The 25,471-nt window shown below is 41.1% G+C and overlaps 4 protein-coding genes and 1 long non-coding RNA gene across 6 annotated transcripts; 2 read left to right on the top strand and 3 right to left on the bottom strand.

Moving 5' to 3' along the window:
• Positions 1–325: 325 nt before the first annotated feature.
• Positions 326–1,168, bottom strand: camk2n2a (calcium/calmodulin-dependent protein kinase II inhibitor 2a). The gene is made up of 2 exons (XM_008333881.3): positions 974–1,168; positions 326–602 (listed from the first exon to the last, which is right to left on the bottom strand). Exons 1-2 carry the CDS (start codon positions 1,140–1,142, stop codon positions 532–534), a joined length of 240 nt encoding a protein of 79 aa, XP_008332103.1. The 5' UTR covers positions 1,143–1,168; the 3' UTR covers positions 326–531.
• A 135-nt stretch (positions 1,169–1,303) lies between these two features.
• On the bottom strand, positions 1,304–9,531 carry mul2 (mitochondrial E3 ubiquitin protein ligase 2). Its single transcript, XM_008333880.2, has 6 exons — positions 9,418–9,531; positions 8,660–8,813; positions 8,428–8,515; positions 8,206–8,326; positions 7,879–8,110; positions 1,304–7,802 (listed from the first exon to the last, which is right to left on the bottom strand). The coding sequence occupies exons 2-6, from the start codon at positions 8,774–8,776 to the stop codon at positions 7,311–7,313; spliced, it is 1,050 nt and encodes a 349-aa protein (XP_008332102.1). The 5' UTR covers positions 8,777–8,813; positions 9,418–9,531; the 3' UTR covers positions 1,304–7,310.
• Positions 9,519–12,816, top strand: alg3 (ALG3 alpha-1,3- mannosyltransferase). The gene is made up of 9 exons (XM_008333879.2): positions 9,519–9,774; positions 10,387–10,486; positions 10,726–10,873; positions 10,985–11,145; positions 11,261–11,381; positions 11,458–11,663; positions 11,753–11,829; positions 11,984–12,128; positions 12,217–12,816. The coding sequence occupies exons 1-9, from the start codon at positions 9,591–9,593 to the stop codon at positions 12,398–12,400; spliced, it is 1,326 nt and encodes a 441-aa protein (XP_008332101.1). The 5' UTR covers positions 9,519–9,590; the 3' UTR covers positions 12,401–12,816.
• Positions 12,817–13,051: 235 nt separating this feature from the next.
• Positions 13,052–25,393, bottom strand: vwa5b2 (von Willebrand factor A domain containing 5B2). Its single transcript, XM_025066323.1, has 21 exons — positions 23,273–25,393; positions 22,402–22,617; positions 21,622–21,847; positions 21,257–21,405; positions 20,912–21,043; positions 20,703–20,827; positions 20,424–20,600; positions 20,221–20,331; positions 19,058–19,260; positions 17,977–18,091; positions 17,380–17,565; positions 17,085–17,301; positions 16,662–16,999; positions 15,941–16,178; positions 15,503–15,847; positions 15,281–15,418; positions 15,018–15,146; positions 14,867–14,947; positions 14,650–14,752; positions 14,429–14,552; positions 13,052–14,345 (listed from the first exon to the last, which is right to left on the bottom strand). Exons 1-21 carry the CDS (start codon positions 23,409–23,411, stop codon positions 13,587–13,589), a joined length of 4,251 nt encoding a protein of 1,416 aa, XP_024922091.1. The 5' UTR covers positions 23,412–25,393; the 3' UTR covers positions 13,052–13,586.
• On the top strand, positions 16,889–21,082 carry LOC112488721 (uncharacterized). 2 transcript variants are annotated; one of them, XR_003053102.1, is made up of 7 exons: positions 16,889–17,024; positions 17,199–17,313; positions 17,419–17,567; positions 17,949–18,122; positions 19,065–19,197; positions 20,197–20,606; positions 20,714–21,082. It is a non-coding gene; the product is annotated as an uncharacterized LOC112488721 (long non-coding RNA). The 2 variants fall into 2 exon arrangements; XR_003053101.1 differs by having other exon boundaries at positions 17,199–17,567.
• Positions 25,394–25,471: the final 78 nt, after the last annotated feature.

Raw genomic sequence — 25,471 nt, 5'->3', positions numbered from 1 at the left:
AGCTTAAAGAGCCACTACTTTACTGTACAACTTATTGTAACAGGGCTGGGGTTCAAGCTTCAACCTCCAGTCGCAGTATTTTGTGTCTGTAAGCGCTGCCGGACAAAGTAAAAACAAGATGGTTGGTGAAGTAATGACAAGTTCATACATCTCTAAAGTCAGCAGAGGTTGAGACGCAGAGCAGAGTCCGCCATCTCAACATCCTGCTGCGCAGCAGTAACACTTCCAGTCTGGATTCGTTTGAAGAATTGCCAGCAATCCCAGGACAACGCTTGGTCTTTTTTTTTTAAAGTCTCTCTTCCTATCGTCCTCATCCTTCTTCCATACTCTCTCTCTCTCTCCTCTTCAGCTCTCCAGCTCCCTCTTCTCCATTCAATCCACCCTCCGTTCTTCTTTCACAGTTCCCTTTCTTCATCCCATCCTCGCTTGGTGCCCTCCGTGTCTTCTCCTGCAATCCTCGAACATGCACAGCCGACAAGTGCTTCAAATCGGTGACTGAAATTAAAAAAGTCTGCGAGGCGTTGTTTGTGTTTAAACACCTGGTGAAGACTTGTCTGTCATCCCCTTCAGGACCTCGTCTATTCGGTCATCCTCGATCACCACTGTGGAGGGAAAACAACCATTATTATGATGATGATGATGAAGAAGATGAGGATGATCACTAATGTAATTGGAACCAAAGCAATGACTGAAAACATGTCCATGTGTTGTTGCAGTTCAATAATCTATCGATCAATCAGCCAATTCATCGCATTCACGCTTTATTCTGCGAAGTTTGTCATTTTCATAGTTAATGTTTGATGGTGGAGGTAAATACAACATGGGGTGTGTCCTCTGTTCTTTGTGTGTAAACAGTCAACCATGTTACAGACATAGGAGAAAATTATGAACTCCATTAAAAGGATCGACTTAAAACCCACTCTTTAATTGCATATATATTTTTGGCTGCCTCTAATAGAACAAGTCATTTTACCATGTTTGGCTCTGCCGATCTGTCCAAGCTTTGGAGGTCTCTTCGCCTGCGACGCAGCGAAGAAAGCGCTCGTGTCCTGCAGTCCGCAGCTAAAGGACATCTGGCTGACCTCGCTGTCCGCGCCGTAGCCGCTCATTTTGCCCTCGTTGTATGGCAGCACCTCGGACATTTTGGCACAAACAAAGGCAGCTTTTCTCGGTGGGTTAAAAAATGAAGTTGTCCTCGGTGCTCACGCGGTCGTAGATCCAGAGATTTGGTGCAGGTTCACAGCGGACGGTGCGTCTCTGCGTCTCCAGCTGAGATCTTCTCTCTCACCGTGTGTGTGGTCTGTGAATGTGTTGCAGTTGCAGGTAGAGACGCTGGTATATGTGCGTGTGTGTGTGTGTGTGTATGTATGTGTGTGTCAGAAGGAGAGAAAGAGTGAGGGAGAGAGGAGGTGAAGGAGTGAGATGTTCTCTTCACTGCTGCTGGATGGAGTCTGCTGAGGGAAGTGGGAGATCCCGGGATCATAAAGGAAACCCAGGCTGAGGGATGAAGTCATCCATCCGGGTTTGAAGAGCACTGTGTGTGTGTGTGTGCGTCTGTGTGTATTTGTGTCTGTGTGTGTGTTTTGACTTCCAGTAGTAGAGGGCCAAGAGCGACACCATCAGGCTAGAAACAAAATTGCCTTTTTGTATTTTTAAAACAATCAGAAACATCAAATTAATTTCTCTGTTGTTTTGGTAAGAACTTTAAATGAACTGGGTCAGAGGAGTGAGACTGAAGTACAAGAAAAACCCACGGCACAGGTGAACGTAGTTACATTAACACAGAGACACAGACAGTCAGTCCTCACAAGGATGGTATGAAGAAAGTGTCACAATATGACAGCGCTTCAGGAACTGAGGCAGAGGGAAATGATGAGCGATTCTGTAACATGATGAAATGTTACAGAAAAGTAATAAAATGTGTCTAAGGATTCTAGAACACCTGGCTAGACGCTAGTTAATGCCTTGTTTTGTCTGTGATTCAACTGTCTGAAAAATAAGAGGTGTAAAAGTCCTTCATAGGAATGGAAGTTTACAGAAAGAAAGAAACAACTCCACTTCTACTCAAGACAGAGGTGCAGAAAACGCTAACACATACTGATAACAGGTATTAGATATTATAATTAAGTATGTAAACACACACATGTTCTGTATAAAGCCAAAGGTCTGAACAAGGTGAAAACATTTTCATACAGGATGCTGAGACATCCAGTAGATGACCATGACAGTGCATTATTCCATTTTAAGATTCAGCTTCAAAGGTAACCTCTAAATCAGACTGATTTGTCTCTGTTCTGTATTCTTTCTTTTGGAAGGACATGTCGGTGCCAGCACCTGCCTTGAGGAGTGCTGCTGAATATTCTGAACATTCAGTTCAGTAAGTCAGTGAGTCAGTAAATGTAGACACTCTTCTGTAGGACAACCTGAATTCTCAGACCTCCGTACATTTGTATAAAAAGACCTGTCAGAGACTTGGGTCTGGTGCCACTGTCAAACTCTGTTCTTGGAATTCAGTTCAATAACCTTGATAATGTCTGCAAGCCCAGAGTCATTCAGAGGACATAGGATTTTCTCCAAGGCATTATGTTCTGTATGCGTGACATCATAAGGAGCTCTGTCATCTTTTTATTAAATATATGTTTACTTATACTTTCTACTTTGAAATGAAATGACATTACTATTACATAAGCATGATGGTTTCTTGGGCCAGTCCTGTTTGGTTCAGGTAAATCGATGTGCATCATTTCAGCACCACGGACAGAGCTGATTAATATATTAACTCTGTCCAATGTCCGGTAAATTTCCCCTGCTGTTTGACAACATTTGTACAACCTGCTGTCCTAACAGCATATGGTGCATCATAAACGCTAGAATATTAAAGCGACAGAATGTTTATTATTAGATCAACCTTGGTTTAACAGCTTGGACCAGCTGACCGGACTATAAACATGGAAAAACCTCTGCTGAAGTGCTGCCTGGGAATCCCTGGTTCACAAAGAGACACAACGTGGACCTGTAGCTCAAGAGCAGTATTAAGGTAGTAGTAACGGCACGCAAAATAATAAGACTTTTTCTTGAGCATCAACAACAGGTTTTAGAAGTGTTTGTTAGAATATTGCTATTTGTAACATATCATCAAAAAGGCCATGTCAGCCATGGCATTTACAGTTCTTAAATATTATGTATATGAGCTGTAATGGCTTATGGCTGCGTTTCAAGGAGTGCCATTAGCAACATTTGCAAAATTATGGAATGAGTTGCAAGAATTATGATCAGATACTGATACACAATGCCAAACCTTTCTTCTTTAATTCTTCACCTCTTCTTTCATTTTTTTTGGTCTGGGGGTTGTTTCTTACTGTATAAAGGTTAGGGTTTTAGGTCAGGTGTCGTCTGTATCACATAAAGATTGTAAAGTGAATTTGTGAATTTGTGGTTTGGGAAGGAAACAGATTGGATTTGATTTGTCTCTGTCTTCGATCGTCACTCCACCATAAATCATGCACCTACTACTCTGTCTAAATGTAATTTCTTCCAAGATGACTCACAAAGCTTCGACTGCCCATAAAGTAGCAGCTACTGGCTGTCGACACATAGAGCATCTGATTAATGCAGCCCGGTTCAAGCAGGGGCCAGTGAATTCACATGACGACATTGCTCCGTGACAAAGTTAGACAGCGGAGGGAGAGATCCCACCTGACATGGTAGGATCACTATTTTTAAAAAAGCTGCTGGGTTTTTTTTTTCTGTCTTACCTAAGCCTCTGATAATGCACTGCCTCTAAGGTAGCGGACTTGAAAGTAAAGGCCCCTCATTTGGTCACACTTTGGTTCGAGTGACCTTTGATTCCTCTCTAGTCGACAGCAGTTGTCAACGATCTGGCCTTGAAACTGACTGGCATAATATCTAACGAAAACACCCCTGTGTGTGTGTGTGTGTGTGTGTGTGCTCCTGAAGCGCTGCCTCCAATTACAAATAATTTCAGTGTGCTGAGTCACTTACCCCTCTCCCCATGTTCTCCCCCAGGGCAGAACAAGCTCTACCAAATTTACACACACTTTGCTCCTTGAGAAGCACTAGCTGAGGAAAAACACCGCTAACAGGCCTGCAACTCAGAGCCAGGATCAATTGTTTTGTGTATCAGTTCTGTGTGTTTGTGTGTGAGAGAGGGAGAGAGCGGGAGAGAAGGGGGGGAGCAGGTATCATAAAAAGGCTAAAAATGTAACTGAGAGCATAAGCAGAAAGACGCACCAGCTGCAGTTGTGAAACGAACTGACGTCACAAAGATTAATGCTGTTTGTTTTCCCACATAAACACCCTCCCCTCCAAAAAAGATTGTAAGAACATTGGCAGAGCTCCAGCCTGTAGATCACTGGCTGAGGACAAATACTCAGTGTAACTGGAACTGACGGGTGTTTATTGGCTTATTATAATTTTGTCTGTTTGTCTTTAAGGCTACACTGTGGACAAAAAGCAATTCGATAATCAGACTTTTGTGAAAAACCTCACTAAGAATACCCAGGGATTGAACCCCTGACCTTAAGGTAAATTATTATCTCTCACCCTAATGATCCTTTTCCACCTTGAGCTCAAAAACAAATCTAAATAAGTCATGACGCTGCTCCGTATTTATTGACTGAGTCAATTTACATCAATACTGTGGCCAAAGTCAGGGATGTGTCCTTCCGCTGTCTTACTGACTCTCAAAGACAAATTCAAAATGTTTTGCTGAGACAGGCATTTTTAGCCCTTACTTCCTCACTTATGGATCGTCTTATTAGTAGCAGAATTACATCGTGACCCTGCATAACTGGGACAATCTCAGTGTATATCTGTCATTGTCTCTTGGTATTTATAGCTAGGGATTTTTTTGTTATTTAACCAGTCAATAACCTATCGTGTTTTGCAGTCATATTGGATGTTATGTCTCAACGTTGACGTTTGTAAGTTAACAGAGGTTATATTTCACTGTGAACATTTGTGATACATGTTCGAGTTAGGGTTGAAGTCTGATTTTTAATTTTCAATGTCTCTATTGTAAGTCCACTGTTGTCCTTCTATTGAAAAGAAATGGCCGACTCAAAACCAATCCTACATAATCTGCTTATCTTGGAGAGCCGAACAGACCAGTGTTTGTATGGGACCAACCCAGGATCAGTTTGTTGATAAAAAAAAGTCCCTGTGTGGTTACGCCTCTGCTGGGAAGTAGGTCATTTGTCTTATGTTATGGCTGCACGGTCGAAGCAGATGGGTGACAGCGGTAATTGGCGTCAGGGACTGTTGCATGCTGTGATGGCGCTCCCTCCTGAGAAACCACATCTCCCTGTTGTCTGCTGGAGCGTCTGCTAATGTCTGACAGCCAAAGTCAAAGCACACTCCACCCCATCCCACTGATCTGAGTCACACACAAATAGAGACAAGGCTTTTGATAATCATGTGCCTGTCACGTCACAGGTCATTCAAATGAAGGCATTGTGACTGAATTGTCAAGGATCGGAGTTTCAAAGAGAGAAACTCTTATTTTTCTGTTATGTTAAGTCCTAAACAAAATTAAGTCCCTAAATAAATAAAACACAGAGGTGAGGAATATGATTTAGGCTTAACTTTATACAATTACAGTTGACATTATGCTATAGAAATATCATATATGTTCTATTTCGGTTTGGGAGCCTGTGTTCCATTTAACCATTGGATTTATAATCCAACTTTGTGCCCTGGTGTTCCTCAGGGGGGATCCTAAACATAGATTGTTTTTCATACTCCAGCCCCTAGAGGATGACATCAGGAAGTGCATCTAGTAATATTAAGCTGTGAGACATCAGCAAGGTAAAAAATGTTTTGTTTTTTTTTTATATATACGAGTGTCCTTACTGTATGAGTTGTAATGCCCTTGTAAATTAGATCATGTCTTTTGATGGTAGTCAAGAAGCCATGTTCTATTTGCATATTTGAAATAAATTGCACAAACAAACAAATGCTCAATACAAAGCAATGGTTTTATTTGAAAAGCTGATAGAAGTCTTTCAGTCGTCTGTTCTCCCTCACAGTCAGTCCAGTGCTGCAGCTTGTGAGTGAACAAATGTGGACACCTTGTGGTAGAAATATCAAATTCTTATCCCAGTTCAGACTGACTAATTTTTACGGTGCCAAACATTATATTATGTTTGAATGTACTTTTTAAAGCATTTACGTCCCTATAGGCCTATGTGAGAAAAACTCTCTCTCCTAATCCAATTCAAATCATTAATTTCTCTGAAGTCAACACATCTAAACCCTCTCATCTCATCTAATTGCTCTCATCCATGCTGTCTGAAGTCTGTGGCTGCTACAGAAATAGTCTGTTCCCCGAGAGACACATCTGCTGTTCTGCTGAGAGGGCTCATAAAGAATGTGTCAGTGTGAGCCCTTATGACTGCTGAGGAAGATTTATGGGATCCTATGTCGCCCACCTGCTCTATTTACACCCCACACTCAGCCCCGATGCCCCACTCCTCACCTTGCACCGCCCTCCTTTACCTCCACCAAGCCAAACACACATGGGTGCCTCTTTGCTTTCCATCTGTCTGCAGCCCTTCAAGTCTTTTCACCGACTGTCAGAATGACAGAAATAGCACGGCACGTGACTCACCACACCAAAATCCTTTTAAACACCAGGTGTTGTCAACAAGCACTTTGTGATTGTGTGTGTGTGTGTGAGTGTGTGCTAATGCTACTCATTAATGTCACTGGGAGAGTAATGTGAATAACACGTCTATTCAGGAATAAAGCACTTCCTGATGTTAAGTAGTTATAGTGTGCATTTACTGCAACTCACTGCAAGTTTGTAAATACATAGGCCACGTACAACGGTGGTACATGTATGAATGTTTACAACCAGGATATCTGGGAAATGTGCTAACATAGGAAAAAATATTAATATTAATGGTAATATTTATATAATTTTATATAGAAAAATTATAGAATGTTAATATAAATCGATTTTATTTTACCAATAAAGTTTTTCACACACTGCATCCAAGTCCTGATAAACATAATATTCTGTCAACAAATCACCTTATGTCAGGAATGTTATTTACATACAGTACCGTCACACAGAGGCAGCAGCAGTTACCTAACCTACCAATGTAGGCACAGGGTTATGTAGAAAAATAACGTTTTCAGCACGAACATTTATTTGCACAATTATTTACCTCAAAAATGACACTGTCCTTTATTACTGATTATTTTAAATAAACTTTATACAGTATGTTGATTAACGTCCTTCAAACCAATGAGGAGATTAAAGATGCAGCTTTTAGATTTGAGGTGTTTTACACATGATACAGTGGCACCACTCTCCTGATGTCCTGTCTACAGATGGGACACAGGTGTCGTGGCAGAGACTGGTAGCAGCTGAAGCAGCAGCAAACATGGCCACAGTCAAGCAGGATGCAGTTTCGTTGATTACTGAGGCAAATTATGCAGGCGTTCTCTACGAGATCATCTGCTGCTCCAGCAGGAGGTGCTCCAGAGGCTTCAGCTGTCAGTCTTTCAAATTCCTTGCGGGCCTGCTCGAGATTTCGTCTGTGTTTTAGATGTTTGTAGTAGCGCCAACCGACCGAGAAGACGACCGCTGCACCCACTACGACGGAGGCGATGGCTACCATCTTCCACCAAAGGACCATATCCTTCTGCTCCTGTTTCAGAGTGTCAAAGTCCATGATGCTCAAAAAGTAATGTGAGCTATTAGAAGGAGGGCGGAGATTGAGGGAGCCGTCTGTGTCCATGATCAACTCACCAACACCGGTCAGAGTTTTACCCACCTGGAGGAAAAAATTTAATCATATAAATATATATATTTATTTGTTACAGGTGCTGAAATGCCATTTAAGCACCTACCTTGAGCATTTCTTCAGTCTCCAGTTGTCCTTTAAGTTTCTCCCCAGTGAGGTACTGTCCTACGATGTCACCTAAGCTGTAATTAACCTGATGAAACTTCTCGTGGATGATCTCCATATGGGTTCCAGAGGCTTGCACAGGACACAGGACTTTAACTGCTGTCTGATCTGAACCCACTAAGACGAAGGGCACTTCATTCATTCTCTGCAGTGTTATTTTCTCACTGTCTGTCCTGCAACATGGATCAGAAAGGCACAATTGAGTGTTTTTAGGGAACTGAATATGACTTATTTACAAAATTATCATTTGCAACGATTGTATCCTCACCAAGTTCTTGAAAAAGGATTCCACACCAGGCGCTGTTGTCTCAAAAGGTATTTCTGCAACACACCAGTAATTTCTTTGTGGAAGTGACTTACAAGAGTCTCGCCTACTGGTTGCACAGCACCTGCAGTACATTCACAATGCATCAATATGAACAAGGGATAAGTAAATGAAGACAGATGTAACTAAGATGCTGTGTATCTTGGACACTGAAATCTAAATTACCTTCAATGACCACATATTGTAGACATGCTCCTGGAGTTACTTTCAAAATGTCGTTGAGATTTCTGTCTATAGGGAAATGTGGTGCATCCTGTCAACAGACAAGAACAGACTTTAGTTGTTGCTGAGGGAAAGATATAAAAGTTTAAATTTATTATTTTCCTGCCCACAGTTTAGAGAGCACAACAAATGTAAAGGTACGTATATTAATCATCGCCCATGATGCTGAACTTACATCAAGTTTGTCAACTGTTGTCCGACTCTTCCTGTACAGATAAAAGCAGATGCCTGAAAGGGTAAGGCTGGCACCGAGACACACGGCCTCTGGAATTCTCATGGAAAATCCATCCATCGTCTTCAGTCACCTGTGTCTGCTGCATGGGCAGAATCTGCACAAAAATATGACATGAAATAATACTGTTAAATTGCGTGCTCTTAAAAATTGTAAGTATTTCTCCTTTAATTGTGATCTGAAAGTATTCAAACATCTATAGATGTCTATGCAGGTTCTCAGTCATCTGGGAAGTTCAGTAATAGACGAGATAGAATGAGAAATATACTGTACGTCAGGGGCAGCATGTGTATTACAGTGAAGCAGGTGGTTCCATCTTTGTGTACAAAAAAAATGAAGGCAGCGAATTAAAGGCTTTTAATAACCAGGATTGTCCATTATAAGCAAACGTCATTGCACAAAAGCGGTACAGGCATGTATTAGCTGCTGGAGTTCCAGGGGTTTTACTATCGATCGGTAATATTCCAGAGTACTCTATGTCTCTTACGAAATGCGGATATAGACGAAAACTATCGTAAATCCTTACGCTTTACGACTATCAACAACTGTCAATTCACTTGCTATCGTAATACTATGATGGGCTCAACAAAGACCACGATTTTTTGTTCCACCTGATATTTAGTGTAGACGACGTTTAAATCAATATGTAACATACAACGTGTCTTTTTGTCAGCAGGGGTGAAAAGAGGGAATGTTTTTACCTGTCAGGAAAAAGTAAAACGTCTCAACTCCTCATTTCGATACAAGGGAGTTGTGCGTGTCACGTGATACCTACAGTGGTAGCGTAATAACCGGTGACGTTGTTTGCCCATGCGCTGTTTGGTACTACTCTCTCCACGTCAGACGTGATCTCACTGATCTGCACTCGGCAGAGATGGCACCAGGCGTAAGGAGAAAGTCTCCCAATTCCACTTCTTCCCCACTATGGGGGAAGCTGCATTCTCTGTGGCAGGACAAACACATGGTTCCTTTCAAAACGGAATACACGTTACTGGTGGTTTCAGTTCTGTGGTTCCTGGAAATCGGCATTAATGCTTGGGTCATACAGAAAGTAGCATGTAAGTTGCCTAGTGGCTAGTTAGCATGCTATACTGATTTGTTGCCTTTCTGAACAAACATGAGTGCTAACTCGGTAGCATTAGCGAGTCCTGCTAATAGCATAATTGTGCTATGCTAATAGCACCTGTTTCAGGAGACTACTCTACCAGTAAATACACTATACTAGTCATGGCGCTATTTTCCAAATAGTTTTGCATCTTAAAAACATTTTTAACCTGCAAAAGTGCGTGCATATATGTTAAACGTACTAAGTTTAATGTTAAAGTGTAAACCCCAGACATATTTGTTTGTCAGGGATGTTTATTTTTCCCCTTTAGAACTGGATTTATGCAATTTTATTCAACAACTTTTCTACAAGAACCAATAGAAATTGTCACAACTATTAACAACTGCTGCCCCAAACTATATAACCGTGTCAGTGATTTATATATAAATATAATAATATAATATATAACAATAAATCAATGAAAGGCAAGTAAACGTCAATGATATACAATTCAAAATTATTGAAAATATGAAGTCTGATGACAATTATTGTCATTAGAATTATACTGTTATTGTTGAGTGTATGTACAGTTTTCCTATCATTAAATTGACTATTATAATTGCAGACACAGAGATAGACTGGAAGGCCTACATGGATGAAGTGGAAGGCGTCATCAATGGCACCTACGACTACACTCAGCTTAAAGGAGACACAGGCCCCCTTGTGTGAGTTTCAATGTTGAATGTCTTTTGTTCATTAGCATGTGGTATGTTGATCATGTCATTGTCAAACTATTGCGTAATCCTGCAAAGAGCAGAAATCTAATAGTAAAGCACATGATCAAGTACAAAGCACGGTGAATTTGATTAAAATAGCCAGTGGGCTGTTGATATCTTCTGTACATACTCTTGTATAAAATGATAATTGTGGAGGCAGACCATAAATCAGCATCTTGTTGTTGCAGGTACCCAGCAGGCTTTGTCTACATCTTCACTGCTCTTTATTACATCACCAACCACGGCACAAACATACGTCTGGGGCAGTACATTTTTGCTGCATTCTACCTCATCACTCTGCTGCTGGTCTTCAGGATATATAACCGAACTAAAAAGGTCAGTGGTTCAATGAAGAAAAACGACATTTTCATGAAACCTCTTAATTAATTGATGTTCTACTTAAGTCTGTGACTTTAACTGTGGTTTTTGTGTCTTTCTTTACCCCAGGTTCCTCCCTATGTGTTTTTCTTTGTGTGCTGCGCCTCCTATAGAATCCACTCCATCTTTGTGCTGCGTCTCTTCAATGACCCAGTGGCGATGATGCTGCTGTTTGCAGCCATCAATCTCTTCATGGATGGATACTGGACTGTGGGCTGTGGTGTCTTCAGGCAAGTCTGTGCTATTTACGAAAGACACCCTCTTGTCTATCAATGAAATTTTGACTTTCACAATATTGAATGTTTACTGTGAATTAAAACTCAAATCTTCCTCTCTTTCTGACAGTTTAGCTGTGTCTGTAAAAATGAATGTGCTCCTATTTGCCCCTGGGCTTCTTTTCCTGCTTCTCTCTGAGTTTGGTCTTATCAAGACAATCCCAAAACTTTCCCTCTGCGCAGGGATACAGGTAAATATTGCTCGTCACAATAACTCCACTTGATGTTATAGTATGTACATTTTTAATACTTTTCTATTATTATCAGCTTTTACTGGGCCTCCCTTTTCTTCTGGAGAATCCCGCCGGTTACTTGAGTCGGGCTTTTGATCTTGGTCGTCAGTTTATGTTCCAGTGGACAGTGAACTGGCGTTTCCTGCCTGAATGGCTCTTTTTAAATCGGTACTTCCATCTAGCCTTGTTGGCTGCCCACCTGCTCACCTTGCTGCTCTTTGCTCTTCACTCATGGAAGAAGTAAGATGAACTTTATTATTTTCAAATGTAAGCAAGAGACAAACAACTGTTTTGTGGGAAACCTTCCTTCCTCTTTTCTGTTTTATCAGACCAGGAGAAGGTGTTTTTGAGCTGCTAAAGGAGCCCGGAAGGAGGAAAATCCCACCACAGAAGAACACAGTGGATCATATCCTTCTGTGACATTTGGATGTATATATTTAATTTAATTTTGTTTAACATGCAACAATTTCCTATCATGTGCCAAATAAAAACTGATATTTTTATGTCTAAGAATGTGTAAAAAGTCACTGGTTTAGTGTTGGACCTTAACAGATGGACACAGGTTGTCTTGATCCTCTTCACTTCCAACTTTATCGGCATGTGCTTCAGTCGTTCCTTGCACTATCAGTTTTATGTCTGGTACTTTCACACACTGCCTTACCTGCTCTGGAGTGGAGGAGTGAAGAAGATGGCCCATCTGCTCAGGTATGTGTGTGGATAAACTCCCACACACATCAACCCAATACAAACTCTGTCCCATGTTCTTCAGGTTTTGTCCTATCCCTCTGTCCAGGGTGCTGATTCTGGGTTTGATTGAGCTCTCCTGGAACACCTACCCCTCCACTAACGGCAGCTCGGCTTTACTTCACGTCTGCCATCTCATCATTCTCCTGTGTCTTTGGATGGCACCGCCTCTGCATTTATCCCCCGCAGACTCGCAACAACAACATAGAACTGTAAAAGACAAACGCCACTGAGTGCCAGATCGGTTTCAGCGGCAGAAAAAGATCAAGGAAGGAGGTCATGGTTTGTACTGGGTATACACAAAGAAAATGAGCCGTTTGGTGCTTCTCCCTCAACTCAATGCTGAAAGTGAATGAAGTGAACATGTGGGTACTCTTTGCCCAAATGATGAAATGTGTCTTTTGGTTGAAGACACAAAAAGAAAGAACCACAATACTCTCAGGTTTCATTTTTCCAATATATAACAGTAGTCTAGTGCAGTGTTACTGAAAAGCTGTGATGATTTCTCTTTTTAGAAAATATTTATTACTGGGTGAGTTAAAGCTACAGTCTGGCCAAAATTGAATTAGTTGCAATTGTGGATAATTGAATGATATTTAATGTCAATTTCATCAATAAGGATGTAGATTAAATTTAATATATCAAAAAATTTTAAAGACTTATTGAGGGTTGTTCAATTTTTGAAAAAATGGTCTGTGACATTTCCATTTGCTGCTGTAATCATTCTTCCTGTACCAAACAGAAAGCTTGCCAAGAACTTCCACCCCTTCCCTGATTTGCTTTATAAATGTATCATCCTATTTTGGCAGCGATCAATTCAATCATTAGCGCCTATTTTACAGCAGACTGAAACATTTTTAAAATAAAAATCAGCAGACTGAAACATTTTTAAAATAAAGAGATGCTCCTTTGTATTAACAATGTTAGTTACTTCTCTTTAGTGAATGTTGAAACATTACAACATTTAAATCCATAGTCTTAAAAATGCCCAAACAATTCACAGAGATTAAAGAAACATATTAATTTATCAAATAATTATTCTGATTTTTAAACCCATCAGCATCTAATTTGCAGTAACTGATAGTAATTAGACATTTTATTATTCAACACAGACAGACAGACTGACAAGAAGCTAAAACTGATTCAACAACAGCCCATTCAGGTCAAGGCATTCATGTGATTGCATAAAGTATACGTATAACAAAAGGTCACTTGGTCTATGCAATATTAAGGTTTCTCTTCTCATCGTCGTAATGGGATCACATCAGGATTCTTTAATGTGCAACACAATAGTGAAATCAACTTGGCACTACTTTAGGTGTTAGGTGAACCTGCAGGAAAAATAACAATTTGGAATCACAGTCGTTAGTAGTGAGTATTTCATTCTACTGTAGCTCAGTTTCCTCAGGTCTGATTGTCTCACATGTTATTGGGGTTGTAACACAGCATGTTCAGTTTGATATTCTCATCCCAGTGGCGCAGCAGCAGGAACAGCTGTCTGGCCGCTCCTTTCAGCCCTGTCAGGTCCAGTCCCTCGGGAAGTTCCTGACAGCGCAGCCAGAAATCTGCTTTTGCTGCTACCAGCTCCCACTCCATGAAGAAACCTGCACAGCGGTGCTCGAGCCAGGCCAGAGCCACAGCCGTGGCCCAGCTTGAGCCCTCTAAATCCTCTTGAGCCAACTGGCAGTTTACCTGGAGGAAAGCTTGCTCTATCAGGTAGCCTTCACAAACGTCTGTCTCCGATCCACGACCACTATCTGCCTGACCATATCTCTGGCTCTGATAGAGGTCAGCTGGTTCCTCCAGGAAGTCCTCCTCCAAACTGGGGAGGTCGGGCTGCGAGGTGACAGGTTCTCGCTCAGACAGGCGTCTTCGGCGCAGCCTCGGTTCCAGCATCAATGGAGTGTTGTCAGGAGTGTGATGAAAAGGAGGGGCACTGGTCTTGGAGAGGACACAGGTAGTAGAAGAGTGAGTAACATGGTGACTCTGTAAACCCTGGGGCTTAGCCGTGGTGGAAAGAGATGGAGCACTGGGGGATGTGCAGCGGAAAGGTGGACTAAGGCTCCGGCGGTGAAGGCTGTAAGGTGAAGCCCTTTTTAGTCGGTCTAGAGGAATTTGGACGCAGTCCGAGTAGTTCTCTGTCAGCAGAAAGGCTCCCGATGCCAGCTGCAGACGCACCTGAAGACGCAGCGAGAACAGACACGGTACTGAATGAGTTCACATACATGTTGGTATCAAGATGAGAAGTGACCACTGCTCACCAGCGGTAAGTAGTCTGGGACCTCAGTTTCAGGTTGTTTCTCTGTCTCCGCAGATAAACAGTGCGACTTAAGAGGAATCTGCTTTCCTGATGAAATAGAAGATCTAAGTCTGCCCAGTGGAAACCTGGAGTAGGTGGAATTTTAAAAAAATGACATTTTGCTTTGAGTTTGAAGTGTGTTTGAAATCCCTGGTTAATGATATATAAAACTGAAATCTTTACCTGCCACCAAAGAAGCTCTCCATTGACTTGCTCTCTATGGATCGCTGTGAGCGATTGCACGAAGAACCTGTTATTGCTGTGGCTGTTGCATTGCCCCCTGCAGCTGAGACAGAAGCATGGGAAAAACAATAAACAAAAAAGGTGTTGTTTAGGAAGAACATTTTCAGATTTTTAATAAATACCACATCTGTTACGACATTGTTAACATGAGACCTACTGTATGTTGTTTTCCTCTTACAAGACTTACTGGAGTCCCAGGACGTATGGCTACACGGTGAGGCAGGAGTGTCATCCTTGTCTGCAGGATACAAAGACTGTTGTTGACCTCTGAAATGTACGATGTGTTTTATGCAGTTTAGTCCATTTACCCGTGGAGTTCCAGGTTTCCTCAATCTCTTCACTACCTCTGCTGGAACGCCGTCTGCCAAGACCTACAGAAAAGGTTCTTTGCCTTCGACTTCCTGACTGGGAACTCCACCTGTTCCCAGAATGCAACCCTAGACAGATTCAGATACAGATAAGTCTCTGTAATAGCAAACTTTTCACATTTGAGTTTACCTGCGTATTATCCTTTCAAAGTGGGCATTTATATGTAGCTTGGAGGTTGTATGATTTAATAATGAAATTGTACCTGTGTTTTTGACCTCTGTGCTGTCTGCCAACACTTTGTTGGTGTTATCATCAGTCGTAGTAAATGCTGTGTACATGCTGACGATGTTACAGTGCTTGCTGGTCTGAATAGCTTTCACTCGGTATCGCTTTGTTGAACCTTAAAAAGCATCAAAATGACAAAAAAAGTTTGTAAATAATAAGCAGTAATATGTTTTTATGTGACAGTAAACAAAAATCTGACCATGTCCGTTGTCGCTTTCTTTCTCTGCCATTTTCTCAAAGTCTCTTATGACCGACCGAGCAGTCAGCTGGTGAATTAACTCCTGCCATGTTTCCTCTCCCTTTACTCCTTCCTCTCTCCCTCCTTCGTACCCACCAGACCCTGGTGTTTCCTGTCCTTCAAAGTCCCAGAGGTGGCCCAGGTCTACAGTGACCTCCCAGGACACAGGCCTGCCACCAAGAAGGCCATGGATTTGCGAGCGGCACTGACCGGGGGGAGGATCAACTGGGTGGAACGCAGTAAAGAGATACTCTGGATCTGTGAAGTTGTCCCAGTCCAAAGGCGAGGCAGGAAACAGAAGACCATCTGAGGTTCAGAATGAAAAAGTGAGTGACACAAACCCAATAAGTGGAACAGTAAGCACACACCAAACCTGACTATGTGTTTGTGCTGTCTCACTAGAGTCAGTGAGGCTTCTCCGTGACAGTGTTCCTCTTGAAGGGGGCTTTGTTTCCCCATCACTTTCCTCCAGCCTGCCTCCCAGCGTCTGGTCAAAGGAGACCTTCTCCAGAGCTCTCCTTAGACGATGCATCTCCAGCTCACCCTGTGGAGACGAGAAACTCCTTGCAGCCATAGTTGAATGAACCAGAGTTTTTTGTCTTCTACGGAACTCTCCACCTTGCTCCATGCGTACACTCTGGAACAGATTGAGAAATAAAACAGGTGAGGCTACGTCATATATTTGTACTGTCATCAGTGTATAGGTATATGTGACTGTAGATATACAGTATTACTAGATAGTCTGAGCTAGAATGTTGGTGTACATATTAAACAAAAGTATCCCAAGCAGTGGGACATGAGAAAGTCCTATATTTCCAGTGAGTTTTCTGAAGTTTTAGGTAAGTTATTGTTAAAATGTCACACGGTTATGTATTTTATTCTGGATTTGTTGACTAACAACAACATTCTGTAAATATTCTCTAATAAATTGGTGTCTCAATTGAGCATTTACCCTCTACTGTGTACTAATATGGCATCCTGAAGTAATTTACCGAATGTTTCCTCAGTCTTTAGAGGTAGCGCAATTACAGTACTGTAGTACTTATGTCGTGTGGCATCATTTCAACCAAAGTTATTTTAAAGTACTTGTGTACTACTGTATTCATCTATGTATTTTCACCTTTTTTGCCGCATTATCCTGAGTTTCAGGCAATAGGTTTTGCTGCAAGGCAGCGTCTGCCCAGCGAGAAAGGGAGGATCTCTGTTCTGGAGAGGGCATCTTTTCAAGGCCCTGAGGGAGAGAACCTGTGTCCAACGCTGAACCAGAGGACTCTGGATCAGTCAGAAAGGCAACACCCGCTGAGTCAGAGTTGGATGAGGCCTGTAAGAGTGACAGGGACTGCATCTGTAGACCCCGCTCACTGCTGATGGAGCAGCGAGTGAGGACATACTGCTCCTGGATATAAGAACTTTCCTGGATTCTCCTCATCACATCATTAGACCAATCCAGTTCTGCACCTACAGCAGATGGACACAATGTGTTGTTAAGTATGCCAGAAAATTTCAAAGAGAAAAATGGAATTCCTACTGATTGTCATCTGACCTGGGCTGGTACCAGTGTCTGTGTCTCTGGCACAAGAGAACTCAGAGGAAATTTCTCTTGAAATTTCCCTCAATGCTTCCTCTAAGTCATTGCCATCTGCACATTTTACCACAGGCATTAATTCAGAGGTTGGAGGAGGTGATAATTCATCATTTGATTGTCCAAAAACGGACCCAGTTGAGCCACGATGAACACCTTTAAAGCCCTGTTCTGGAATCTGTTAAACACGGTAACAATTACAAGTCCATTTACCAGGCTAACAAACAGATGCACCTTATTAGAAATGACAGCATACCTCTATCTTTTTTGTTTTGAAACTGGTCATATCATACAGAGTGCAGTAGCCAATGAGACAGTTGCCAGCATAAAGCGGAGGAATTTCATTGGGTGACAGAAGAGCCTCCATGTTTTCAGGCAGATACCAGTCAATCCTTACATCAGTCAGCACAGGTTCAAACGCCTTCTTCAGCAACTTGATCAACTGTAAGTCAATGTGTCACAATATTCAGTCTTACTCATAACAGCAGTAAAAATTGCCCAAAGCATTTCTAGGTAAAAGTCTTCACCGGTGGAAAAATAGATCCAGGAAGTGACGGAAATATAGGTTAAATGACGCCAGCTGTTTTTAAAACTTTAAAATAAAGCATTAAATTTATTAGATTTATTATTGTAAAAGGCAGAAAAAATGTCTACCACTTACAGAAGGCATTTTGCCAACTGCAGTTTTGTTGTTAACAGTAAGTATTATTTTGCTAATTTTGCATTCTGGTGGTTATGCATAAAATAATAAATATTTTATAATAATACAGTTGTGATTTTTTTTTTATCTTAGACTAAAGATTGTTTAGTTCATTTTTCTTCCAGTAGGTGGGAGTATTGCAGAGCTGCTCACCTTGGGTTGGAGCCTCTCCTCATCGTCCAAGAATTCTGTGGTCCCTCCTGTTAATCTGGCCACGCCCTGCAGGAGGCGCTTGCAAGCTCGAGGACCAAGGCCAAGACCAAAACATCTGCAAAGGAGAGAAATATACAAATACACAGGTAATGTGCTGCAAAATCTTGTGTTTTTTAACACATAACGTGTGTATTCAGAATTTACAAACGTGTATTTGTACAAAATATGACCTCTGGGATTGGACATCAATTACAGGTTAAAGTAAAACCCAAAGAGTTCAACGCTTCTAGTATTTGCCTCGAGAGATTACTCTGTCTACATGAGAGTTAGAATAAAGCAAGAAATAAAAAAAGGCCAAATGCCATAAATCTTGTGTTTATGAAAACACCATACATGAATGTTACACCTGATTAATCATCACTCATTAACAGAGGTAAAATTAAATCTATTAAATGCCATACCACTGTTAGACTGACTGCACAACAGCCAAAATACAGCAGAGAGAGTCAGTTGAACACGAGAATACTAATGAAGGATAAATGAAGTTACGGTGCCATGCCTGAGGGTCTGGGCAAAACCAGAGGGGTGGATCCTTACTGCAGCACTGAGCACTTAACTGAATTACTGGGCGTGGCCAAAGAAAAATCTCGTCTTTTTTTATTTAAATTTTTCTCATAGTGCTTCTCTCTCACTTTCACATGACCACCAGTACCTGTCTTGTCCTGTTTTTTCTCCTGCGCTTTGCCACTGTCATATTAATCACCTCATCCTGCCTGCACTCTGTATCCATGTTCTCCTTGAACCTGATAATACTAATTTGGTTTAAAAGATTCCCTCCTAACACTAAAATTCTTTATACATGGGTTTTCATAAGTCTATTACAGTTGTAAACAAATCGATAAATAAAACAGTTTTTATGAAAAACAAGGATTTTTAAAAGACACCTGTTGGTTTTTTTTACCAATTTAGATAGATGGTTTTTATGTTTTCTATTTATGATCTTGTTAGCTTGCATGGTTGTATCCAGATGCTTTGTTTAAAATATGTTAACACTTTTTTTGTACATTTTGTGTCTTCAAACCTGCCAGTGCATGTGTTTCTCCGGACCAGCTCCAGCACTTTGGCAACACTACCGATAGAGCCATCTGTAATAACAAAGACCTGTCGAGGATACGAGCGCTGCATAGGCTGCTGGTAGACCCAGGACAGTGCCCCCAGGAGGTTAGTGCCCCGCATGTCAGCTCTCATCCTCTGAACATATTCAAATGCCTGAATGAGAGTAACCTGTGTGAACATACCAAAAGAAGAAAGAGAGAGAGAGAGAGAGACAATCAGAGCTGCGTGGTCACATGTCCAGCTAAGATAAATTCAACATTTAATATTACCCTTTTGAGCGAAGGAAATAATTTAATCAGTGCCTGTCCCATAAAGAGTGAGCAAACATACATGCATTAGCACCTGCTTTAAAACACGGTGGACAAACACGGCTGACAGGAGGAGGAGATGGAGCCACATCTCCTGCCACAGTGAAAGTGCATGAAAGGTCACCATATGGAGAGGTGCATGTGTAAAGACTGTTTGTTCTTGTAGCTTCTGCTCCGTGTAATACCTGATACTCTGCTACTAAGGCAACCCAAAGATCTGACCTATTGCCTGATTAGTGAGTGAACAAAGCAGAACAGAGAGTCCTGAAAAAAAAACAGCTTTCAACAGTGTGCTCTAAATTCTCCAGCTGCTGCGTTTTCCTTTTCTAGAAATGTTGCACTTCATGGATTAATCTGGCAGGTTTTAACACACACACAGATGCACTGTTGTGAACAGTGAATAATGATAAATAAGGAAAATGAATCAACATGCATAATTATCCTACTGCATGTTTAGTCTTGCTGTTATGTAGCTGATTCATTAAGTCAGATCCTTGTGTTTTTAGATCTCCACGTGCTCAAAATCAAAACAAATCAAATGCAAGGCAACATGAACGACAGACACCACCGTGCCACCTTAACTAAATCACTGCTCTCTCAGTGAAAACACTGGTGTTACTTTACAATTACTACGTTAAACACACTCATTGGTAATTACACTTGTATGGTAACAGTATTTTGAGGTTACCAGGGAAAACGTTGGTCTCAAACCTTTATAGGGTTTGATTATGATAGTGACTATCATTACTTGGTGAAAAAAAATGTAAATGAAAGGCTAAATCAGATTTTTCACAAGGTAAGATCAGTATTTGAAGCCCACGTCGGTGCAGAGTCTGCTGGTGGTGAACAGAGGCTTGATGGTGGTTCCAAAGCCCACAATGTTGAGCATGGTTCCAGAAGGAAGACTCTTCAGTGCTACCACCATGGCTTCCTGTGGATACCAAATGGATGGAGACAGAATGGAGTCAAAACAGTCTGATTGCTAATCTGTGGCTCCTACGTCTGATGTTGGAAACAGATCACCTTAACACGCTGAATGTTGTTGCCACTCATGCTGCCGCTCCGATCTACGAGGAACAGCAGTTCTCTGGTAGCTTTGTGCAGCTCCTGTGGTTCACACAGCAGGTCAGGGCAGAAGTTGAGCATCAACACTGGACTGTTCAAAATGTCCTTGTGGTACCGCTTCCTCACAAACTCAAGCTGAAGGTAAAGTCATTGGAGAGGCAGCTTTTAGCCACTTTCAAACAGAGCGAAGACTGGTGTGCATGATGTCATCATAGAAATTTAATTTAATTCGAGGACCTTCTTTTCAGGCTCTGAATCTTTACGGGTGCAGCGAATGAAATCACGACGGGAGGAAATCTGCTGTTCATACTGGCTGAAGGAGAGTCTGCCTCTCTCTAAGATGACCAGTGGACTGTGGGGTTCTGCAGCAGTGTTGGAGTGTAGGAGAATCATGAACAGAATTCTACACAGAGCAGACATTTGTTGAACAGCTCGTTGTTCCCTACCACTTAGGTGCAAAATGATCTCTATATGTCGGTCGTACGGATGCTCCTGTGCCAGAGTGATGTATGTGGCAGAAGCACTCTGGGCACTTGGGTCTGCATCTGCTCTTAGAGCGTGGGTGGGACTCTCCAGGCCTGCAAAAGAAGTAAATAATAATAAAGCTTTTTACCATACGTTGCAGAATCTCTTTTGTTTCGAGGTGCTTGTTTTCAGGTCCAACATTCATGTTAAATGTAAGGTTGTGTTAAAGATACAGTGTACTAGCTACTGAATATCTAATATTTGGTTGAGCTATAGATGGTCATCCACTGTTCCACTATGTCACAGTGGCCAGGTCATGTGGTTACCGGCAAGTAGACAGGCGCCTCTGACAAGCAGCTGAAAGTTGAGCTCATATGGTGCCAGGTTGGCAGCTGGACCCATAAAGATGGCATGAGCGCACTGTTGCTCCGAGCCCAGGACACGGTCTTGTTTTCCTGAGGTGGCACCGAAACAACTGGGTGGCTCTAAGGAAGAGAGAGTAAAAAAAAAAAAATATATATATATATATATAAAAAAAAAAAAAAAAAAATTTTTTTGTTTTTTTTTTTTTATATATATATATATATATATATATATATAAAAGTAAAGACAAAGACATTTTACTTTTAGTTTGCATCTTATTTCTTCAAACAGAGAGACCACTTGTACTGCTGGTTGGTGGTATTAATACCCTGTTTCTTCCAACTTCCCGCTATTTTCACTTTTGCTTGCCGTCATCTGACCGGTGACCACAGGAGTTAGTAAGGACGGGTAGGTGATGTGGATGGCTCCATTTTCTAATGTGGGAAGTTCAAGTGTGGTGCTTATAATGATGGACACAATATCCATGGCACCGATGACCCCTGTGCCAACGATGAAGGTGGTTCGTTCAAGGTCTTCATCCAGGATGAGGTGCCCTAGAAATGTTCAATTGTATTTACTTACATATCAAAGACCTTTCAACAGAAAAATATTCAAATTGAATTAACGATAGGCAGAAAATTAACCATATATACCTTTATTGTTCTGTACATTTCGCCCTCTGTCAAAAATAAATGCCTCGCTCTGTGATGATATACAGCTTGTGTGAAATTAACAGCACTTTATCATCAGGCAGGCAGCCAACAATATATAGATCCTTTTTATCCGTAGTGAGGCAAAATATAGGACTGAGTATGAACACTCACATTCATTTAAACATTTTTTCTGCCAATAATATAGAGCAATCCAATAACATGGTTGGTTTTCTGAGCTTAAATCTAAGTAGATCCTTGGTTATTGATATTGAATTTACATGGTGGTGTTTGGACGTTTATCCTTGCTTTAAATATTCATCATCAGCTCTGAGGTTTTTTGAAGCTAAAAAGCATACTCTCACATCATAAAGCATTTATCAATCTGGCTAACTGCTGCTAATCAAACGTATTGCTTTAATGGTGATTAAAATGACACTGCATTTCTCCTTCCTCACCCTTAGTACACTGAATATCATGGCTGGAGCCCCCACAGCAGCCCCACTGCTGACCGTTTTCACAGTGGCCTTCAAGACCAGGTCCAGGGCAGCAGTCCAAACAGCAGTCCTTCAGCTTCCCCCTGCTCTCGATTTGGACCCCAACCATTCGGCCTGAGATGGACGCTTCAAAGCCCACCACAACCTCCTTTTCCCCCAGGGGGTACACAAATACCCCTGCAAATACATGAAACAATGTGAAACAACTTCAGACGTTTGCTTCATTTAAACTTTTTTAATTTTAGGAAATGGGCCTAATTGTAATTATTGAAAAAGTCATTCACTCATGCATGTTTGCTTGGATAAAAAAATTGCTAAAAGATTTGTAACTGATATACCATACTACCTGCAGTATCACTGCTATAAGTAAACTACATTTTGTATTTATAATATATATTAAAGTTGGTGTGTTTAATTATGCTTTACACTTTATTTAAAGCTACACTGTGTAAAATGAGTCTTTTAGAATTTTATTTTATTTCTTTAATTCAGATAAAAAAAGTTATTTTTATACATTTATAAAATATGCCTCATGTTTTAACCCAAACCGAATAGCTTTTGTTTTTTCTGCACCAGGTCCAAATGTCATCCTTCAATGCAGCCTTGTGAGGGTGAGGAGGGGGAATGTTCAACCACCCCACAAAGGCCATCAACTTGTACACGTAAAGTTGGAAAACGTTAAACATTATTTAATTCTACACGATGTATATCTAAGAGACTCTTAGACTGAGACTGAAGTTTTCTTAAATAACATTAGGTATAACTGAAACATGTGACTAACAGGTCGAAATGCAGTCTACCACAATCGACAGGTTACCATCCCAACATTTACCTTCTACAGGCTCTATGTCAGCGTTGGCGTAGGTGAGGTTTGCAGTGATGCCCAGAGAGCAGCCGTTGGCACAGGACTTGATGCAGGACGTCTTGAGCAGCAACGGTTCCCATGTGGAACGGTTTCTCAGTCCCACCATCTTCTAAGGTGCCAGGCAACCCCTGTGAGCATGTGCTGTAGACCAGGAACACAGACTGGTGAGACTGTCCCAGCAGACTGGGTGAGGAGTGAGTCTGCATTTAAATTATTTCATTAAACAGAGGAACAAGTAAAACACAACTAATATTAAAATGTTAATTAACCACATAAACAAAGCACAAAACAGTTGTTCCGTTGATTTAAAAAAAATTCCAAAAAATGTAATTATTTTTATGCATTTCACCTTCTACAGTCATGTTTGTTTTTACACATCAGTCTCCTCAGGCTCTTAGCAACCAGCTGTTATAGATGTGAGTGTTAGAGTTTTGATCAATCATTAACATTACAGGTCGGCTGTTACTACTCTGAGCATCAGGCTGCAAACACAGGCTCAATGTTAATTAGTGGGAACACAGGCTCCTGTTTTAGTCCATCCACTCAAATACTAAACATCAGCCTGAGGAATAGATTTTTTTTAAGTTGTGTTTAGGTACACACTCATGTTTGTGCCGGTGTGTGTTTCCTCCGATTCAGCTAGTTCCCTTTGAATCCACCATTCTAATAAGATCAACAGCTTTTCTCTGTGCACAAAGCTTCAACATGCCAATAAATGCCTGGCTCTCTGAACAAGGACAGAGATACTGTCACAGGACACACAGAGAGAGAAGTACAAGCTCCTGTTCCATTAATGTGCATGTAGTTTTGGTTATATTAGTCATTAGTTGTTTTGGGTTTTTTGGATCATTCTCCAGTTTTTAATAAGGAGTTACAAAATCTCTCGCTCTAATCACGGATTGATCTAATTTCTTAAACCACATTGCTGTATTAAAATTCTGAATAACAGGCATTAAAAATTGTTTTGCACAAACACGAGGTTTCCCAAATAGAGCCAAGAACTCAAAACTTATCAGTTAAACTTAACAGTTATAAACTAAGACTGTATCTAAGAAATGCATGTATTCCATCAATACTTCACCAGAACCTTCTTAAATGTGGTCGGAATGACAGCACTAAAGCAGGGCTTTCAATCAGGTCTGGAATTAAACCCACAACCCTCTAGATATACAGTGGTATGCAAAGGTTTGGACACCCCTCTGAGATTTTATGATAAGTTGCTGTACCTTTATAAGGGAAGAACACAGCAACAAGATTTCTTTTCCTACAAAGATGTAGACGTGAGAAATTCTTAGAGCAGCATTACGTAGTTTTTAAAAAAATAAAATGAGATGTAAGAAATGAGTGTGCAAAAGTTTGGGCAACCTTAATTTCAAGACCTGTAGCTGACAGGTTGGAACATAAAATTGCTTTGACCAGCTCGATAGACCTTCAGGTATATCAAGTTCTAATGAAGTATTTTATCTTCACCAAACAATAAATCCATACAATACAAGCATTTTGTTTTTGTTTAAACAGTGAGGCGTGTAACAAGTAACATTACACATGCACAGACTTAAGTTCAGGTTTAAACATACACTTTAACACACTAAGTGTGTATCTGCTCAAGTGTCGTTCTATTGGGTATCATTGAAATCATTCAAAAACAAACCTAAAGTTCTACAAATGTAATATAACACCACTGTTCTACCAGGTCTAAAATATTCTGACTGCTGTTTTGCAGTAGCCTAGCTGGCCTCAGCTAGCTCTGTGCATCACTGCAGCCTGCTATTTCATTTCCAAGCTCCAGACTAAAAGCAGAGACAATGATTTAGTAACACTTACTGTCCTGTTCAGTGCAGTGTCTGACAGTCAGCCTCTGCGTCTTGCATCTGCATCGCCTTGATGCCACATCCACTTGCAGGTTTCCCAGTGATACAGTAATAGGAGTTTTCCTGGAAGCCAATACTGCTCTCTCTCTCTCTCTCTCTCTGTCGCTCTCTCACTCACTCTCTCTCTTTCCCCCTCTCCTTCCTTCCCTCTTTCTCTCCGACTCTCCTCCCTCCTTCTCTCTACACACCACAGAGTCGTCCCACATAAGGAAACAAAAACCATTTTAAAACATTGACCGTCTTTGTAGAATGTACTATTGAAGAGAAAAATCTAAAATGAACACCAGTAATCTGG

The sequence above is a fragment of the Cynoglossus semilaevis genome, chromosome 20, assembly GCF_000523025.1.
Source record: "Cynoglossus semilaevis isolate Cse_v1.0 chromosome 20, Cse_v1.0, whole genome shotgun sequence".
In the NCBI taxonomy this organism is placed as follows: domain Eukaryota; kingdom Metazoa; phylum Chordata; class Actinopteri; order Pleuronectiformes; family Cynoglossidae; genus Cynoglossus; species Cynoglossus semilaevis.
The sequence above is the reverse complement of the archived record's forward strand: the minus strand, read 5'-3'. Positions and strand labels throughout refer to the sequence as shown.

What these genes read in the sequence shown, in the direction of transcription:
- camk2n2a (XM_008333881.3), bottom strand. Translation starts at nt 1,142, where the DNA reads ATGTCCGAGGTGCTGCCATACAACGAGGGCAAAATGAGCGGCTACGGC. An exon ending in GATCGGCAGAGCCAAACATG is followed by an intron (nt 603 to 973) that starts GTAAAATGACTT and finishes TTCCCTCCACAG; the next exon opens with TGGTGATCGAGGATGACCGA.
- mul2 (XM_008333880.2), bottom strand. Translation starts at nt 8,776, where the DNA reads ATGGATGGATTTTCCATGAGAATTCCAGAGGCCGTGTGTCTCGGTGCC. An exon ending in CAACAGTTGACAAACTTGAT is followed by an intron (nt 8,516 to 8,659) that starts GTAAGTTCAGCA and finishes GTCTGTTGACAG; the next exon opens with GATGCACCACATTTCCCTAT. An exon ending in AGACTGAAGAAATGCTCAAG is followed by an intron (nt 7,803 to 7,878) that starts GTAGGTGCTTAA and finishes TTTTTCCTCCAG; the next exon opens with GTGGGTAAAACTCTGACCGG.
- alg3 (XM_008333879.2), top strand. Translation starts at nt 9,591, where the DNA reads ATGGCACCAGGCGTAAGGAGAAAGTCTCCCAATTCCACTTCTTCCCCA. An exon ending in GTGGGCTGTGGTGTCTTCAG is followed by an intron (nt 11,146 to 11,260) that starts GCAAGTCTGTGC and finishes TCTTTCTGACAG; the next exon opens with TTTAGCTGTGTCTGTAAAAA. An exon ending in ACAGAAGAACACAGTGGATC is followed by an intron (nt 11,830 to 11,983) that starts ATATCCTTCTGT and finishes ACAGATGGACAC; the next exon opens with AGGTTGTCTTGATCCTCTTC.
- vwa5b2 (XM_025066323.1), bottom strand. Translation starts at nt 23,411, where the DNA reads ATGGTGGGACTGAGAAACCGTTCCACATGGGAACCGTTGCTGCTCAAG. An exon ending in TGACATAGAGCCTGTAGAAG is followed by an intron (nt 22,618 to 23,272) that starts GTAAATGTTGGG and finishes ATGTATTTGCAG; the next exon opens with GGGTATTTGTGTACCCCCTG. An exon ending in GGAAACCTGGAACTCCACGG is followed by an intron (nt 14,948 to 15,017) that starts GTAAATGGACTA and finishes TGTATCCTGCAG; the next exon opens with ACAAGGATGACACTCCTGCC.